Source organism: Aythya marila, assembly GCF_965140915.1.
Source record: "Aythya marila genome assembly, chromosome: 4".
Lineage (NCBI taxonomy): Eukaryota > Metazoa > Chordata > Aves > Anseriformes > Anatidae > Aythya > Aythya marila.
In genome coordinates, this window is record NC_139045.1 from 29,758,002 (window position 1) to 29,777,345 (window position 19,344).

Sequence of the window (19,344 nt, forward strand, 5' to 3'; positions counted from 1 at the left end):
TTAATACTTAGGGCCTCCTGAAAAGTCTAGTTTTAACACCAAAGCCATTTAAGCAGTTTGTTAGATTTTTTTTATTATTATTTTTAATTAGTGCAGGCCTGATTTCATGTAAGGAATAAGAAGTACTGACAGACATATACCCTGAGGGTGCAAATATTAAACCATTTTTTTAAACCACTTTACAGTTGTATTACAGATGGGCTCCCTGTCATCATCAGGAAAAAAAATAATCTATGTTTTATGTAAAAAGTGTAACACTTAAGAACAGTGACAGTTTCCTAGACAGATGTACTTTCCCTACTGTGAGGTAGGACTCTACATGTAGTAAAGCACTTCGGATAGACAAACACTTTTTTTTTTTTTTTAAGGATAGGTACTAAACTTTTCCATTACACCCCTGATTCTGGATATGGCTCCTGTCATCACTGAACTTCAGCAATAAATCCAAGGTCCAAAGTTCATTTGTCAGTCCTAAGAAGAACTTTCTTCTGCCTGCCACCCAACTCCTGAAAAGAAGTTCTATTTAAATAAGGCTAGGGTTTAACCAGAATGCACCCACCTTCCATTTAATGCAGTGGTCATACCTAAACTTCAGAATGGCACGTTAGTCTCAAAACTCTAACATTCAAGTCAGTGCTGTACTTTACACTGCAGCATAAAATACTCCAACTTTTCTGTTGGTGATTAGAAGTCACTGAATAGTTCTCAGCCAGCTCACATCCCGTTATAAGCTGGTCCTCCTCCTCCTTCAGGCACTACCCAGTTAATGTTCTGACTTGGGTCTTTAATATCACACGTTTTGCAGTGGACACAGTTCTGAGCATTTATCTGCAGTCTTGATCCTTCTCCTGTTTCCAGAGGAACATACTCGTAAACACCTGGGAAAAGCACAAGAGTGTGTGAGTTCTCTGACCAGCTTCTCTTACACGCACAGTCAACAAGCATAACAAGGGAAGTACAGAATCAGTGTCATTCAACCGCCTTCTTCCCTGTTTACCCATTATTTTGTTACAAATGTATTTTTTTTTTTACAACATAATACATTTGAAGACAACTAGGATGGAATAGTTGAAGTAGCAGGCCAGGTGGACTCTTCTTGAAATACTTAAGTTTTTCACCTTACAAAATCTCTCTCACACACTCCATTTCTATTACCTACCTGCTGGGCAAAATCTTTGTTCCGGTCCATCAAATATAGCCAAATTCTTGTTCACAGGGACGCTGTCATCTTTCAAAGTCAAATGAGCAGGCTGGTCATGTTCGTGATTTGTACCACTTAAAGCCACAGATGATAGGAGATCAAAACTGATTTTTCCATCAGGCTTTGGGTATTCGATAGGAGTACAATCTTTGGCTGGCTTGAGCTGAGCAAAATCTGGTCCTAAATACATTTTTAATAAATAAGATTCATTGTAGATTACAATTTAATCAAGCTATTTTGATTTTCCTCCTCATCAGAACGAAGTATTTCATAGAAGGTAGCCTTTTTCATGAGACAAATCTTTTCATGGGACAAGATCTATGCTAAGTAGAGTACTGTTTTAATGACCTCATCTACAAGTCTACTTCACCTCTTTATCATCAATTTCTATGGTTTAAGTCCCCGCCACTTGACCAGATATGGTGTAGCTTCAACTAAGAGACTGTGAAAAGAGACTGAGGACATATACATTTAATATTTTCTTTGAGGAAATAATGAAGTTACCTGGATGTTTTAATGTCCATGGTTCCTTTCCTCTCAGTATCCAGTAAAATATCCCTGTGTAAATCATTCCTCCATACACACCCAGTATGCTGTGGCAGGACGGGCGGATGTTTCTAACTGCGTACAGCTCTTTCCAGACCCAGGACTTTTTCAGGTTCTCTTCATATTCTTGCACATCAAGTCCTACAGAAGGACATTACTTTTTAAGTACCTACAGTACATAAAGACTATCCTTAAAATAAATAAATAAACAACCAAAACAACCTGCTGAATAAAGACAAGGGTTAGCAGTGAAGGGAGCAAACTAAGAATTTCAGAATAGTACGCTAGAGTATACTAAACCACATACTTCAGCCTCTTGAAGAAACCAGGTTCAGCAGTTGCCAGCAGGTTACCCACTGCTCCTTCGTAACCTCTTTAAACAAGCCACAAGAAGTAATGCATTGCCTCAAACTTCGGCAAAAAATAAAGGTAGCAGACCAGGTGGCTATACTGGCATCCCTACCAGAAAGCAGCTCCTCTGACGGAATCAAGATCTGACCAGGATTGCTTACCTCTGGTCTAAGACCCAGGATTTCAATTTTAAATTTGTCGAGTTAAAAGCTTTTCCTTTACAAGTTCGGCAACCACAAGCATTTTGATTTCAGTATCTATAGTTATGGCCCAATGCAGGACACCAGTGCTAGATGTTTCCTCCCTTTATAACCAGCAAGTTATCAAGCTGTGTTTGACTTAACTTTGGGTTTTCTTTACAAATGCTGCAGACATTGCACACTTGACACATCTCCTGCAATATAATATAGTTAAAGCCAAGCAATTAGAAAAAAAAGTTTTTTCAAATGGAAGTTTCTTCTCCTTTACCAATCTCTGTTACTACCATACAGGTTTAGATATTTTAAATAAACATGTTAAGGGCTTGTCTATACATAAAAACCTATTCAGTCTGTGTTCTCTGCCTCATGGAAGGGTCTGAAAAAACTCCCTAGCTGTGCACAGAGCAGTAGCTGGGCTGTAATCTGTCTTGACAGAGCTCTTAACAGCTTATAAAGCCTGCTGATAATCAAAGAAGAGCAGCAGACTAACCTAATAGAGTGTTTATTATCTCGGACAGGTTCTAGGGCTCTAATCACTCTGCTATGTTACAGTAAACTAGGAGCTTTAGTTCAGCACACCTCTGTGCCACCTTCAGTTGCATGTTTCTCTTGCAGAAGAGCTCACTAGAGGGGACACCATCACTACGGAGAAGAGATTTTTAAAATAATTACATGGCACCTGGCTGTAGTGGTTCTCCAGAGTGGCTAAAATTCTAGTGGGATTATCTCCCTGAACAGCCTTTGTTAACAGATTTAAGGGAACAAGCAGGGCTTAAATATAGCACTACAATGCAGTCAGGATCAGACGACTACCCCAATACATTTGAATTACATATAATAGGAAATACACAATCTCACACTGAGAAGACTATAAAGATAGAAAAAAGGACCCTACTAACAACAATATAGTGAAAAGTAAGCAGAAGTATGAGAATTTTCAAATTTACGTGTCATCAGCTCCTTTTAATTTTCTGCCTTCTGACTGCAGTCTTTCAGTAAGACTTTTTGAACGATAAAGCTAAAATTTTTAACAGTAGGAACTGAATATATATTATTCTTGTTTACTTATACAGGAAGCGCAAGCTTAGTTTTCTCATTAGAGGCTTATTTTTGTCCTAGCGGTAGGATCAATACTTCAGAATAGCTAAGCAAACCTTCATTTCTCAAATCATTTTACAGTATAAATAGTAAACAAACAGTATGCATCTTTTTAAACCACCACACTCATTTCATGATTTGCATTTCCATCAGAAAATTAATTACAGCTGAACTGTTGGTGGCTCCAACTGAACACAAGGTAAGTCCAGGTGAGAGCACAGCGATCTTACCTATTGTCTTTGACTGCAGATTCTCATTCGTTAATTGGCTAAAGATGGCTTCTGAAGCCAGCATGCCACTTTTCATTGCAGTGTGTGTCCCTTTGATCTTAGGAACATTCATGAGTCCAGGACTGCAGCCAATTAATAATCCACCTGGGAAGGTAAGCTTGGGTATCGACTGAAGAGGGAAAAGAAAATCCATTTTGTTAAGTGAATATAACATGCTGGAAATCAAACTGGCATGAGACTAGAGTGTCCTTCACACTGGCACGTACATGATCTAAATATACATTGACTTAAGTTATTCTACTTAATCAAATTATTTTGGCATAGTAAACAAATAAGAATGCAGACTTAAGAATGCATTAGGTTTGAGAAAAGACAGCATTTTCCCTATATCCACTCTCTACTTCATCTATAAAAAGACTGTGCTAATGTCATCCACTGATACTATTTTCCGCCTTCAATTTCAAGTGAATTCTTTCTTTGAAAGATATTTGTGCTTCCATTTTCGACACAGTAAGTTGTATCAGTCCCATCTCAGAGTTTATTAGTTGGTGCTGCTTTTTTTTCCATTTGACAAATCTGTCAAGCCACACAGCATCCTCCCTCCTCCCCCCAAATCCCACTTATTTTAGACGTTTTTCAGCATCCAACAAATACATTTTTGGAGCTAAATCATTCTCTTACCCCTGTTCTGCAAGAAGTGTAAGGTCTTTGAATACAGTCAAAAACTGTGCCTAAGTACCCAAGACAGCCAAGTAATTTGCAAACATAATGTATATTTTATTAACACACATTATCCTCCTAGATTAACTAAGGAATAGCTCGCTCACCTGTCATAATATTCTCACCCTCATCCAATGAGATTAGGATTTAAGACAGAGAGCAGCTTCAAAGCACAGACAGCATTCTGAGCAGAAAGCTGTTACCAAATAAATCCAGGGCTGAAATTGCTGGAGGCAAGTTACAAACACAGCCTCCCTCAAAAAGTCTTTTCTTTGTGCTGGTGAGGGCTTGCGAGTCCAACATTCTGCTTTTATTAAAGCTGCCTGAAACAATTTGTTTTGGAATAGCCTACATAATTCAACTCGGAGAAGTAGTTTTATTTCAAGAAAAAATAAAAAAAATGGTTTCCAAGATAATTTGAAAAAAACGTTCCTTTTCTCCTGTTAGTTCAGTTGCTACCTGTTCACTGTACTCAGGCAAGGCTGCCTACTTTTGAATATCCATACAATAGTCACTAAGAAGAGTTGTACCTCACACATCTTCCCTGTGATTTGGGCAATTTGTTGAATCAGACAGTAATTTGGTTCACAGGAAAGGTAATTTAGGCTAAAAACACAACTATGACTTTTAACTTACTTTTCTGTTACTAGAAGTCTTAAGTTCAATTATATGACAGTATTTCAAAGGAATTAGGTAGTAGGAAGGGAGTATTCTCCTTTCACAAGACCTTTGGCTGAACACAGTTGGCTGAAGAGAGTAATTCTGACCTACTAGGACGCAATGATGCGGCACTGACATAATCATTGACAGATTTCTTGACTGGTTCTTGAAGTTATAAAAAAGATGGTGAAGTAACATCCACTATTTTCCTTTAAGTCATCTATTTTGCTTAATGGGCATATAGAGGCCAGCATACTGCCGAAGTATGAATGAGATTAGTCATGTAATAGAAAAGGTTGCATGCATCCCAGTTCTGTTAGCAGTTCTTGTTATGAGAGGTATGGAACTTCATGGCTGTTTTCACAGCCAGTCTGCAGGCAGTTGAATGAAGACATCAAGCTGGGGTGGCACAAGCACTCCCTGCCCTGAGACACACAGAAATCCTGAGCTCAGCCTCAAGCACTTGGAGAAGCCAACACCCTCTTGCCAGAAAAACGGCAAGGACAGTTGGTTTGGAGGTCAGAAGGCAAGACGTGTACTCTTCACGAAGTCCTGCCCCTGGCAAACAGGGAACCTGATGTTCTCCTCCCCTTAGCTCTGCTCAGGGGTGAGAATCTGTAAAAGCAAGTCATATGTTTGACACTTGCATGGGTCATCAACATGATTAATTTCCTTTTTTTCTTTGATATTCTTAACAATACATTGCTCAACAACAGCAATTACTTTTATTTTTCCCTCAAAACTCTGAAATCTTTCCAAAGTATTTGATAAAACAGAGGCAAAACAGAGGTTGCATGCGAATTTCTGAATTTGCAAGTCCTTGATTTTGGAATTTTAATAGAAGAAATAACAGCTATGTAGATGTAATCTATTAAACTCTGTCCGTTCCCTCCACATATCCCAAAAGTTACAAAAACAGGGAAATATCTAAGTGCTTACTCTCTTCTCTCTTTCACGCAAAGCTATTTTAAAGAACGTGGTCATAAGGTTGTAGATAATAGAAAAATCTTAGATCAGTGATAATTTTATATATGTATTTCATACAATACTGTCACCAAAATGCAAACTGGAGCTACAGAGCCACTTACATAAGAAAATATTCCTGTACTCCAGTGATGGAAGTGAGTCAGACTGCTACAGTTATCAAACAACATATGCAGAGGAAGAGTTACTTTTTAAAAAAGTCTTCCTAAGTGACTCATCAGCAAAGCTTTTTTTTTTTTTAATAGAAATCATATATTAAAAAAAATCTACTTAAAAATGTAACTTCATGATCAAATAGACAATTCTAACTAGAGGGAGTAAAAAGTTAGACATGCAACATGCTTTTATGTTAGAAACGGTGCAAAGTAAGTGACATGTTTTGAGCCTGGCAAAGCAGTCCGAAGATAAGGAGATGGATGTGCAAGAGCTGTACTTCTACCACCTGTGCAACAGCACAAACAATGTCTGTGACTTAAAAACATGTTCTTTCAGCTGTGTGTTGGGAGCAGCGTGAAGAGGAGCATGCAACTGAAGTCAGAATCCAACTGCTTCATCCAAGCCAGAAATTCAGTAACGACTGTGATACAGAAACCAGCGTGCTGGAAAAAGAAGCCCCTCTTGTAAATATGCCCAAATTAAAGCATCTTGATACTTTCTATATTATCTGTGTTAACAATGGCCCAACAATGGTTTCCAAGATAAGCCAGTAACACAGCTGTTACCATGAACTGAATACAAAGAACATGATGCGACATACTTCCACTTCAGACAGCACAAGGTGATCAACCAGCAGGCTGACTTTATGCATATCATGAGCGTAATCCAGAAGCTGCATCATGAACTCACATTACTCAGTCCCAGGCATTCACACTTGCAGCAAAGCCTAACTCCAGGAAGTTATCACAACAGTTACCTTGCTGCTGAAGTTCTACTTCTATTTCAAAAAGCTGCACAAGGCCACATTTATATTAAAGAAGAGATTCAAAAAGGAAAGACAAAGGTGTCAGAGAGCAGAGGTGAATGGCCCCGCAAGCAGGCTACACAGATCACGAACACTCAGCCTGGTTTTAAGTTCCAAACAGAGAGAAGCATCGAGAAGATGGATGTGGCAGCCCAGGACACACAGCAACCTGTGCTTCAAGATCCCCACACGAGGTTAAAAACTTGAAAGATCTTGAGCTATTAAACATCTGTTTTAGACTATTTCTCCTGCAAGTTATTCCAACCCTTTCAAGTGACCTCAAGTCTTGGTGAATATAAATCTTTTAGACTCCCTGAGGGAACAAAATGAACATAGTGTTCCGTCTCCCAAGAAGCAGGAAATTCAAAGCTGTGCATAAAAAATACTGAAGGTACTTGAGGAGGTGGGGACTTACCTGCCAAAGTACATAACTGCAGCACCATCACTGACTAAAGGGTCAAGCACTCAAAAGCACAAGCATTTAGGAAAATACCTCCCCTTCCACCCCGCCCCCCAAAAGAGCCAAATGAGTGGTGCTACCCACCACCCAGGTTTCCAGGCCAAAGAATTATCTGTACCTTTGCTGCAGAACACGTTTGCCTGCAATATCAACTCCACATGTAATTTCAAAAGTAAAGTGACTGTGTCAGAAGATTGCTGGTATTACAGAACCTAAGCCTAGCAAATCTCAGCAGGTGTCTCCAGTAAGATAACAAAGTCCTTGTGTCTAGCAAAACTTCTGGCCTTATTCATCTTTGTTATAGTTCAGTTGTTTCCCAACAGAATGCAACCTGAATCTGTAATACTACAAACATGGCTATAGAAAACTGGAAGTAAAAAACTTCATGAAAATGTTACCTGGAGACCACCTTCATTCAATGCTCTGGCACCATATGCAATCCTTTTTCCACCTTCCAAAGTGGGCTCTACACTCGGATGGTGCTTCCACCTCTGAAACTCCCTAAACGGATTCAAATAGGGATTTTGATAATCTAAACCAACCTTAAAAAATAAAAAAGCGCAACATTAATGAAAATAAAGTATGAAATTTCAACAAAAGTTAGAAAATAAAACAACCACGTATTACCAGATCAACTCCTCAGTCTATCTCATACTAAATCAACCTTAAAATCTTTCTACTTGAAGAAACTACTGCCAAAACTACACTGTATTATTAACAGTATAGTACAAGCACGTCTGAGAGTTTGCAGCTGTAAGACTGTGTCCTACATATACCCGAAGCATGGAAATCCTTAATTGCATTGTAACCACCTTCCATCTGCCTTTGAAATAAAGCAGTGAAATTAAATTAAGCATGATTTAATGGTAGGTAAGTGAGAAAACTTGTTTGAAATTTGTTTCAAAAACTCGTTGCCCTACACAAGCCAGAAGGAGAGGTAAACAATTATTTCTAAATACTTGTTATGTCCTTGCTCTCACATATTTTAACCAGTTCACATTATTTAGCTTAGTCAATTATTTCCAATTAGGTGAGCTTTTGTAAGATGAAAACAGAAAATGGGGAAAAAAATGACTTAGCCAGTTGGCTGAATGCCCAGGTTTTCTATCTTACTCGTTTGAGAACTTGCCCAAAGATAAAACCTACATTTCCCACCTTTAACATATTCTTGGAAGGACAGATGTTACTGAATTTTCTCTTTTGTCCAAAGGAATAATTTCTGGCTCCTGTAAGCTTTATTTCACAAAATTATCAAAATATATCCTGAGTCAGCAACAAACTACCTTGACTTCTCTGGCTGTTCAGTTCTTTTAGAGCACTGCTTGCATCTACTTCCACTACTAAAGTTCATGAAGGATTTTCAAATTATGTACAAGACACATTCTGATGTCTGTTACAAGAATCAGCTCAGACTGACATAGGTGTAAAGTTCAAAAACAAAAGAAGTGCTTGTATGTGCACACAGAAGTGGTTTTTCTCCTATCTGAACAGGAGATAGGAAATGAATGGTGTTCCTACTTTGAGGCTTCTCCCGTAAGATTGGATATGCATGATAGGCTGTCACACAAATAAGGAAACTGAATTAAAGTTGCAAAAGTGACTGATTTTGACGTTTCCTAACTTTTGAGTATTTTGTGAAAATTTTGCGAGCACACTTCTGGTTAATCATCTGCTTTTGGCTTTATCAAAATTTGTTTGGTTTGCAAAAGAACGTATTTGTAAGTTTTCCACTTTGTTCTTAATAAAAGATGCTAGATAAAAGACAGATTAGTGACAAATTTACCTTTCCTTATATGGGAATGAATGCACTTAAGACTATGAAAGTACTAAACTTGGTCTGCTATTTTTGTGTTTTTTTATCTTCACATTAAAACAGAGAAGAGAACGCACGCAAAAATGAAGACCCAAACAACAAACACACATGAGATAAACCAACTTCACTTACCACAAATCCAAGAGCAACTAAGGGTTCACCCTCATTTAAGTGATAAAGAAAGGATCCTCCATATGTGTGTCTGTCTAAAGGCCAGCCTACAGTATGTTCCACTCTTCCTGGTTTCCATTTCTTTTCATCAATAATCCATAACTGAAACGAAGATTGCCAGAAATTATTCTATATTGCAAAGCAATGGCATTTCAATAATAAAGTAAACTATAGATGATAAATGAATTTACTGCTATGACCAATGCATGAACTCATCCGGCTGAAGACCAGATTATGATATACAAATACTTTTTTGGGTTACCACTCAAGAATTTGCCAACATTTTTCCTTGACAAGCCAGAAAATGCTTTTTCCTTGACGCATCAGAAAACGTGGCAGACTCCAGCATTACACCCAAATATTTCATTCAGCATGATCCTTTTTATGAGCTATTTTGATAGATATTTTTGCTAACGAATGCAACTACGTTGATGTTTTTTCTTTAAAAAACACGTTTTTTTTCATATGAATCATTACAATGTCCTCAACAACATTCTCAAGATCAGGCTTAACTATATGGCTGAGTTGATTTAAGTATCTGCTGTCAAACAAGTTGCCCTCCCTTCTCTCTCCTACAAATTTCCAGTACTCACCTGACCCATGGCAAACTTACAGAAGCATTTTCCTATTTTTACTGGTGGGTTAATTTTCCACTCAATTCACAAAACATCACAGAGTGATGTGCCTGGCCCAGTGTAAGGATGGAGGGGGAGCGGAACTCTCTCTTCTACCCATGGGGCACCATTAGGTTAGATCTTCTCAAGCACAGAGGGTACATCTACACTAATATTTAAATTTGGATAAAGGAGCATCTTTTTGAGTGGGACTCCAGACTGCTCCCACTCAGCACGCTTTGGTTCACATTATAGAACAGCCACGGAAGGCAGGGACTGGATTCCTTTCACATGAAACCCAACTCTGCCTGGCTCCAGAAACCCATCTAAAGCATTCAAGTCACAAAAGGGTACTCGGTCCATGGGACTCAAATAGAGACAGTCCAAAGTAAAAATAACCCTGAGATGTGCATAGCATGGATGTCAGCTCATCAGCACCAACTATTTCACTTTACAGATCCATTCCTATTGGACTGTACTATTTGCTAAAGCAGACATGGTCATATTGAAACCTGTCTCATCTGGTACCAATGGGACTGTACTCCACCTACAACTTAGGTATTAGAAAATTTAACTATGTCATGCATAGGAGCATTCACCAATTGCCTCTTCTCTACAGAAATCTAAAACATTTTGGTGGAAATATTTCAAAATCACCAAATAAATTTGGTGAACGCTTTGTAGTTGGAAGCACAAGCTTAAAGAAATAACCAAAGAGTCAAACTCTGAACATACTCCAGACAAACAGGTCTTTTTTCATGCCTAGTATTTCCCGAGTATAAAATATTTTTATGCACATGATCTCTATCCCAATTTAATAAGCCTGGCGAAGGAATCAGGGTATGTGTGTGTGTCAAGCTCATGCAGGTGTTTCAGAGAGCATGACAGCCCCCTCCTCTCTCTAATGAACATGCAGAAAACCCATAGAAAACCTTTCTTCCCCTTCTCAGGTATTAAAACTACCTAAAATTAGGCAGCATGAATCCCCCTCTCATTTACTAGAAGAACTGAAAATAGATTTCACAAACAAGAATAACTGAAATCAGATTAAGAAGTGAAAGTGGATTTACAGGTACTCCTAAGTACAGATAAAAGAGTAATAAGCATTCAAAACAAACGAGTCGAGACATTCAGAAATGTCTTCTCTCATCATCTTCAGAAAATCCAAGATTCTACAGTCTGAAAGTGTAATTCAAAATCTATCATTCTAATGTCTTTATATAAAGTAGCTTGAATACCAACTACCTTCCATTTTTACAGTATTTTCCCTAACACTTAAAATTCTGCAGATGATACCTCTTTCAATCCAATGCCATAGCTCTGGGCTTGACAGTTCTCCCTGAGGTTGTATTTTTTGTACAGCTGTTTGGCCAAATGTCCGTGACAACCTTCAGCAAAGACTGTGACCTTAGCATGGAGTTCCAAGCCTCGTTCAAAGGTAGGCTGCAAAAGTGAAGGATTTCATCAGCAGTTAGAACTGTGACACATCAAACCCACAGAAAGAAAACGCAGGGCAATAAGGTGATTTTACGTTACTTTGTAGCACTGCCCAGACCCTACAAAACATTGTAAGCTAAGATGGAAGAGACAGCTGGAGCAGAACCAAACTATGATACACCACCAGCAAACCTGGCAAGGGGATTGATTAAAGCAGCACCACAGTGAATGGCCAATCTGTACTGAGAGCGATTCTTTTACAGGTCAGAGGATTCCATGATCACATCTGCTCATTCACACAGTGCAAAGGAACCCCAACAGAACAAAGAATCTTAACCTGTAACTTTACACCTTAAATTTTTGCTCATTTTTACAATAAAATATTGTCTTACATATGTACATGAAGGACGCCTAATAAAACACCAGGTCAGAAAAAGATATATCAGCGTTCTGTCCCTCTGCCCTGTCCCCCCCCAAGAACGTGCAACTTCAGAATAAAACTGTAGAATAAAATTGCTACAATAAATATTACACCAATATTATATTGCTTGTTAAAACACAAATAATGTTAGGGTAATTCTGTTGTGGCGTTATAAAAGAATTTCTCATCAAAAACTCCGATGCAATTCAGAGTAAGATAGGGGCAACCAGCAGGCTCACAGCAGCAGTTCATACTCACTTGCATACTTGAGTGCATTAGGCTAGAATAGACGAGTAGGTTTATTTGCAATGGAAGGATACTACATTCTAAATATACACAACCTTGCAGGGGAAAAAAAAAAAAAAAAAGTTTGTTTTAAAAAAAGAATCCTGAATTGAGAAAGTTTAATGCTGAAAAAGATCACCAGACCAGTTTTCAATGAAACCTAACAGAGGTAAACCATTTTGTTTGATTGGTGCTGATTACCAGGTGAAACTCTACCCGTTAACCACACAGTCTGATTAGGTTCTGTATAAACAAACACACTGAAGGTATTCTTGATTTGAAGGTTAGGCAAATGATGTTTACTCAGCTTTATGCACTGGAAGTATTATCAACTGACAACTAAAACACTTAGTTTAAATACTCAGTTTACATTAGCGGCACCCTACTTATGTACAAATCAAAGAAGTCAACAGACTTCATGTTTTTAATAGACACTTTCTACCAGAGTATGTGGAAAAAAGATTAGGTTTTGAGGATGCTTTAAAAAGATCCGTATTTCCTCCCTACTTAAACAAAAAACAAACAAAAAAAACCTGCATTAAAAACATTTATTACTGCTATGTATTACTTGCACCTCCTGCTGGAGAACATGCACACCTGAAAATTAGCGTGTGTATATCCACCGGGGGAGACAGACATCATACAGGAAAAATATATTACTTTTTCCTCCATTACATTTATTTTCTTAAAACAAGAATGCATCTTTTCTTCTCAACCTCTACTTTGAAGTGGAAAAAGAGACCAGACTTTTACATCAAAGTAAGTACTTTTTTGAAATTCTACGTAAACTAGTAAGAAACTTCATATAAGAAAAGTTGAAGAAAACAACAAAAACAAACCTGTACCCAGAACTTCTGTAGCCTGGTAACGGTGTGAAAGTTGTTCCGAATTGCTCTGAGGTACTGACTCCTCCCTGTGTATTGCTCAGGGAGGTGACACACTTACAGCACGTTCTGGATTCCACTAAAAATCATCCAAAGTCCAGCACTTAGGGCAGGGGGTCACCTTCTGGATATAGCAGTGTGACCAACCAGCAAAAAGGTATAAAGATTCAGTGTGTACCTTGCCCCAGCAAGGTAGACAGACTGTCAACAAATGTTGACTACAGTTGTACAGAAGAAAAAGCAGCCAGCCAGAAGCACGCTCTTACATGTTGCTAGCTACCAGCAGGACAACAGCTATCCATTTCACCTTCATGCCTTTTTTTTTTTTTTTTTGGAGTTCAAGGGAGTGTTATTATTTTTTTTTTTAATACTGATTTCCCGTATGTCAAAGCACACTTGCAGTCCCTCCTTCCTATCACCCTCAAAGAAACCTCCTTTCTGCAAAGGCTTTTTCTGCTAATTTCACAAGGAGTTTACAGTGTCCGGAGACCAAAACTTTCAGGTGCAATTGATCAATTTTATACAGAGTGGAAAAACAGGTACTGAATTTTGTCATTTTTCTTAGACTGCAGCAAGATTACTGATATCACTAGAAGCAGATACAGCACAATTTCCCAAATTAGATCTCTACTTATGGAAAACATGACTACTTACTTTAGGTGCTCCGTCCTTTTGAATGCCCACATCATTCGTAGCTATCCCTTTCACACTACCATCTTCATGAAAAAGAACCTTTGGAAATGTTTAAACAGAAAGAACATTTTAACAATTAGTCATTTTAATCCATTCATAAAAAGTCCCAACAGAGGTTGTAAGCACCAAGTCTTTCTGCTATCTAGTGGTCAAACTTGGAAGATTACGTTATTATTAATGTACTTTATGATTCACTTTGTGCTTTGCTGGATCTGGACCAAGGATTTTAGCCACTGAAACATGGTTTTCATAACACATTTCTGTTAAGAGGAATGTTGTGATTGTACAAATGCTGTGAGTGTACAAATAATAATTGGGGGCACAGTGAAAGGGGCTTCAAAAATGCTTTTCATATACACACTGATATCATTATTACCTCAGCTGCTGCATAGCCTGGATACAACTCAACACCCAAGGCTTCTGCTTGTTCACCTAACCAGCTCACAAAGTGTCCCAGACGTACTATGTAATTCCCATGATTAACCATTGGAAGTCCTAGGCAAAAAGAATATACACACAAACATATACACACACACCTAAGACACAGAACACTAAGCAAAGTGTAAGATGTAGACAAAGATACATCTGATGTATACAAGTGCCATCTTCAAAAAAAATAACATCATCTGTGATTAGAGCCATCATCTACAAACACCCAATTGCTGCAGGCTATTATATTCTCCATATGCTTGTTGCGCTACATTGTATTAAGATTGATTGATTCATAGAAAAGCTGAAAAACATACTGAAAAGATGGTACAAGGAGCTCCTCACCAAACTTTACCTGGAAGAATTGGCACTGGAATTCTAGATTTCTTTGTTAAAATTCCAAACTTATCTTCAGTTACAGGAGTATGAAGTGGAGCCTACATAGAAAAGGGAATAGAAATAGGTCTGTGAGTTGTTTTTCTAGTCAATCCAGACCAAATAAAATACATAAGAAAAAAAATTAAAAACCCACACAAATAATTAAAAAAAAAAACACGTGCTGGCAGTCATTTAAAGGTCTAATGAAGCACTTCTGTAAGAAAGTACCACTGGTGAAAAAAACAAGGATCTTATGAAAACAGTCATCAGACAAGAATCAACACAACTGAAAGGTTAAAAAACTGGAACAAGGCCTTGCAAATCCCTGCTATAGTTTGTGCTTCAGCTTGTACTCCATCAATAAACACTTTTAAAGAAGGCAGTGCCTCTTGTGTATTCAGCCCACTAAGACAAAACAACCAGTCAAAGGCCTGCTTCTTCCAGCTCCCAGGTGACAGCAGGGAGCCAGCTGCCAGTCAGATGGCTGTCCTGGCAGGGATGGTGCCTCAGTTCTTGCTGTCCTCCCTCCTAGACGACCTTAGGCCTGAGCTACTACGTCTGCACAAAACACAGTGGAGCACAGTCAGAGGTACTGCCCAGAAGTGACAAGCCTGGCATTGCCATCAATCTACCACCTCACTGCTTGTGCACAGGAGCTGGATTCTGTACAAATGCAGGAGATGCAGTGCACCCCAGGATGTGGCAGGCATCCTGTGCATCTGCTGTAAGACCACTGGATGGTAGAGCAAATGCCACAGCATACACGTTTAGCACTGTTGAACTAGAGAAAATGTACTAAATAGAAAACAGGTGTCTTGCTAAATAAACATACATGTATTTTAAATGGTACTAAGCACCAAAGGTACCAAGTTACTAAGTCACACCAAAATGAGTCAGATACAGGAATTTATGACGTGCCAGCAATGTGTTTGTATGTTCATACATACCCCCCGCTCCTTCCAGTCTGGAAATAGTTCTTGCAAGGACCTTGGCTCAAGACAAGCACCAGACAGTGTATGTGCACCAATTTGGGAAGCCTTTTCCACAAGACAAACACGTATTTCTTTGCCATGCTCAGCAGCTAACTGTTTGAGTCGAATAGCTGCAGAAAGACCTGCAGGACCTGCTCCAACAATGACAACATCAGCTTCCTCCGCAAACCTCTCCATGTTTACCCCTTTAATAGAAAAAAAGATAGTAAGATAAACTAAACTAATCACCAGTTCTCCCCAACATCTCTCTCCCTACACCTTGCTCTCTGATACCGACTACTGGGTATCTCCACAGTATTGCCTGCCATAAGACGAGGCTAAATACTTAACAAAATGCCCACTTCTGTACTTGGAATAGTGCAGAATGATATTAGTATTCCATTATAAAATTAGCTCTTTGTAAGTTGTAAAAAGATATGCCATAAAAACATATACAAAGTCTCTATACACCAGAAATATCATCTTCAGAAGTTAAGAAGAAAGTTAGTTAATTAAGAGCCCAGTTAGCTAGCTGCATCAAAGACACTTGGTGAAACTGTAGGGAAGGGAGAAGGAAGAAAACAAGATCCTTAGTCTGAACATGTTACTTTATTTTACACTAATTAAGCAGTGACTTTTCTGAAATTGAAACCTTTAAAACTGCTAAACATAAAGACTGTAATGTCTGGAAACGTTGCAAAAGTTGCTTATAGGTTTTCTTGATCTCGTTTAATAGCACTAAAGACACTCATTGTGAGAGTCCATGAAATTTCATCTGGAAAATTAGTCCTGTATTTAATAGAATTTCTGTAAAAAGAAAAAACAGCAACACATTTCAGTGTTGTTAAAGCTCAGCAATGAGAATAAAAAGCTTTTAAAAATGCATTTTTTCCCACCTACCTTCCCATCGCTTGTCTTTGTCCCGTGGATGAATCGTGTAATGCGTAGTTATGCGAGGCACAGCGGCAGTAGAGGCACATCTTGCTGTGTGCAGTGACGGAAGGCAGTCTCTCTTTATCAACTTCAGAGCATGAAAGCACTGACGTGCTGCAAAAACAAGAAACAGATTTAACAAATCATTCCTTACTCAAAGTCTTCATTTTTTTTCAGAAACACATGGCACAACCAGTGTGACAGATCCCCAACAAGGCTGTCAGAATGAGAGGATGAGGAGCCACAAATGCAGATTTTAAATTTTCAACAGTTACAATTACACTGTATCATTTATATTAAAAAAAAAAAATCTGCAAATAGAAAGGTTTCTCTTTAAGCATTCTTCACATGATACCACTCCCTGCACCGGCCAACCATTCCTGACAGCTGACACGGGATAGTACACGCTTACAAGGGGAAAACGCATTTTAAGTTCCTGCTGAACTTTGTACTCCAAGCCTTACTTCAGACTTCATGAGAAGTGACTAAACAACTGCAGGTGCAGGGCATTCAAGTTCACCACTTGTGACACCAACACGCGCCGAGATACACAGCCCGGACTGCCGACAGGAGGCAGCTCGTCTAAAACGTCACGGCCTACACCAAAAGCTCAGGCTTAAACACAGGTTCAGCGTAGCCAAAGCCAGGCACGGTAGATAAAGTTCACCTTTACTTTTGCTGCAGAAACATTAATTGTTGCAACAACAAACTTGGGTCTCTCATTAAGGAAATGGAAGAGAATTGAAGCGCCGAATGATCAAAACAGGATCTATCCAGCAGAGAAACAACATGCCACAACTCCTGCTTTAATTTCCACTTTTCATGTAAAAAAAATAAATGGTTAGGACGTTATTTGTACTCAGAAAAGCAGTGTATGCAATACCGTAACTAGTTTTAGCGTACAGATCTGTGAGCTAATGCACCCTGAGATTTTTCCTCCCATTACAGAGTCCTTGCTGTAATCTCAGGGGTGAAGAGGCAGCACACGGCATTTCAAACACGGCATTTCTGCCAAAACGCAGCAGTAGAAGGCCCAGACGGGGCCGTAGCGCTGGCAGCAGCACTGGCGGGGCCGGCAGCCCGGCCGCCCTTCTGCCACAACCCCACCCGGTGCAGGGCAGGGCGGCGGCGCCACAACAACCCGCACCCGCACACGGACACTGCGCCCGGGCGCCCTTCACACAGCCGGGGCTGAGCAGCCGCCGGGACGGGCCGGGACAGGACGGGCCGGGAGGGTTTTTTTTATTCCACCACAGCCCCAAGGAGCTGGGAGCCGCCGCCCCCCCGCCCCGCCGCGTTACCTGTGGCGCCGGGCGGGCAGCGCGACCACAACATGGCGGCGCCCTCGACCCCTCTCGGTGCCCCCGCAGCAGCTGCCCGCGGCCCCGCTGCGCCTGCGCGGGGGCGGGGCCGGGGCCGGGCGGGCGGCGGGGAGGGCCCTCCCTCGTCGTGTGTGCTCCAAGGAGCTGCCGCCAGCAGGAGCCCTGCCGGCCCCACAGACCCTGTGGGGATAACCTCGGGCTTCCTCGCTGCACGTCGGGGATGGGATACTGCAGCGAGTCACGGCTTGCTTACAAGCTCCCTCCTCATCCCAAGCCTTGCTGTTTTAAGCAATACTGTAATATATTGATCACTGACAAGAATTTTTACACTATTTTTGTTATAATACATATAAAGTGCCTTATGGCGGACCATATATCCCTCCTTGGTAGAAATCTAGCAGCAGTGTTTATAGGAGGGATTGCTCCGAGCCATGAGTGAAAGCTTCCATCAGCTACAAAAGAACCAATTAAATACATTCTCCCATCTACAAGGAAGCACACGAGATCTTTTCCTGTATTTGGTCCTACTTCATTTATTGCCTTAAGCAGTTACTATAGTTAGTCCAGGGCTTACTGATACCACAACCCTTTGGTCTGAAAGATCACTATGAAATAAATACCTGTACTGAAAGTCCCGTACACTTACCAAAGCTGGAGGGATGCTGCAGTGCAGTGGGAAGCTGCAGGAGAAAGTAGCAGTACCCTGCACTGTTAGTCCAATTTCCTCTGCTGGAAGGACTTTTTTAAAAGATAAACTGTAATTTTGTTATCAAAGCAATAACATTTTTGCAACACATTCTGACTGATGGGTGTCTTCTGATTACTCATAGAAACAAGGATGACATTGAATATACCCATAATCGACTTACACAACAAACAAAAATAACAGTGAGGACAGACTCATCAAGAAGGCTTGCACCCATGAGTACACAAGTTCTTTTGAATTGAGTTCTGACTGCCCCACTTAAAAGTAATACACCCTGCAGGATTTCACTTCACTTTTTTTTTTTTTTTTTTTCCAGTAACCCAAAATGTTGCCAAACAACTTGGAAAACAAGTCATTTTGATCAGCAGATAATCTTTTATTATTTCAATAAAATGTACAGTCGTGGAAACAGGATGATTAACTTCTGATTTCAAGATAATCCAAAGTTCTGTAAACAGTTAAAGTGTGCGTCACACTGTTTTTAGTTCTACTTCTTACATTATTAAGAAGTTAAGTGCAAACATTGGAAGCATCTTTTAAAAAGCTTCAAAACATCAATGCAAAATAATTTCTTTCACCACCTTAGGCTCCAGGCCTTTGGGTTGTGAGTATGGTACTACATGAACTTGGGAATTCATACTCACAAGAGAAAAGATTCTCTTCAATATGGATATGCAAAGGAACAGCCTCTGCCTTGCACCTTTTTTTTGGTACAGAGGTTCATTTCACATGGGATAAAACCAATTTTCTCTGGGAAAAGGGGAAAAAATATTTACATTGGGAAGCCAAATGCTGCCCAAAAAGTGCGGGATGGCGGCACTCCAAAATTATTTTAACTGTACTGCATCCAATCAGATGTACAAAGTGATTACAATA

At 39.6% G+C, this 19,344-nt stretch overlaps 1 protein-coding gene across 1 annotated transcript; it reads right to left on the reverse strand.

Annotated features, from left to right (window-relative positions):
• Nucleotides 1-47: 47 nt before the first annotated feature.
• On the reverse strand, nt 48-17,821 carry ETFDH (electron transfer flavoprotein dehydrogenase). The gene is made up of 13 exons (XM_082759348.1): nt 17,742-17,821; nt 16,408-16,554; nt 15,484-15,713; nt 14,514-14,595; nt 14,106-14,224; nt 13,691-13,768; nt 11,306-11,452; nt 9,357-9,497; nt 7,810-7,953; nt 3,627-3,795; nt 1,706-1,888; nt 1,160-1,381; nt 48-878 (listed from the first exon to the last, which is right to left on the reverse strand). Exons 1-13 carry the CDS (start codon nt 17,773-17,775, stop codon nt 715-717), a joined length of 1,860 nt encoding a protein of 619 aa, XP_082615474.1. The 5' UTR covers nt 17,776-17,821; the 3' UTR covers nt 48-714.
• Nucleotides 17,822-19,344: the final 1,523 nt, after the last annotated feature.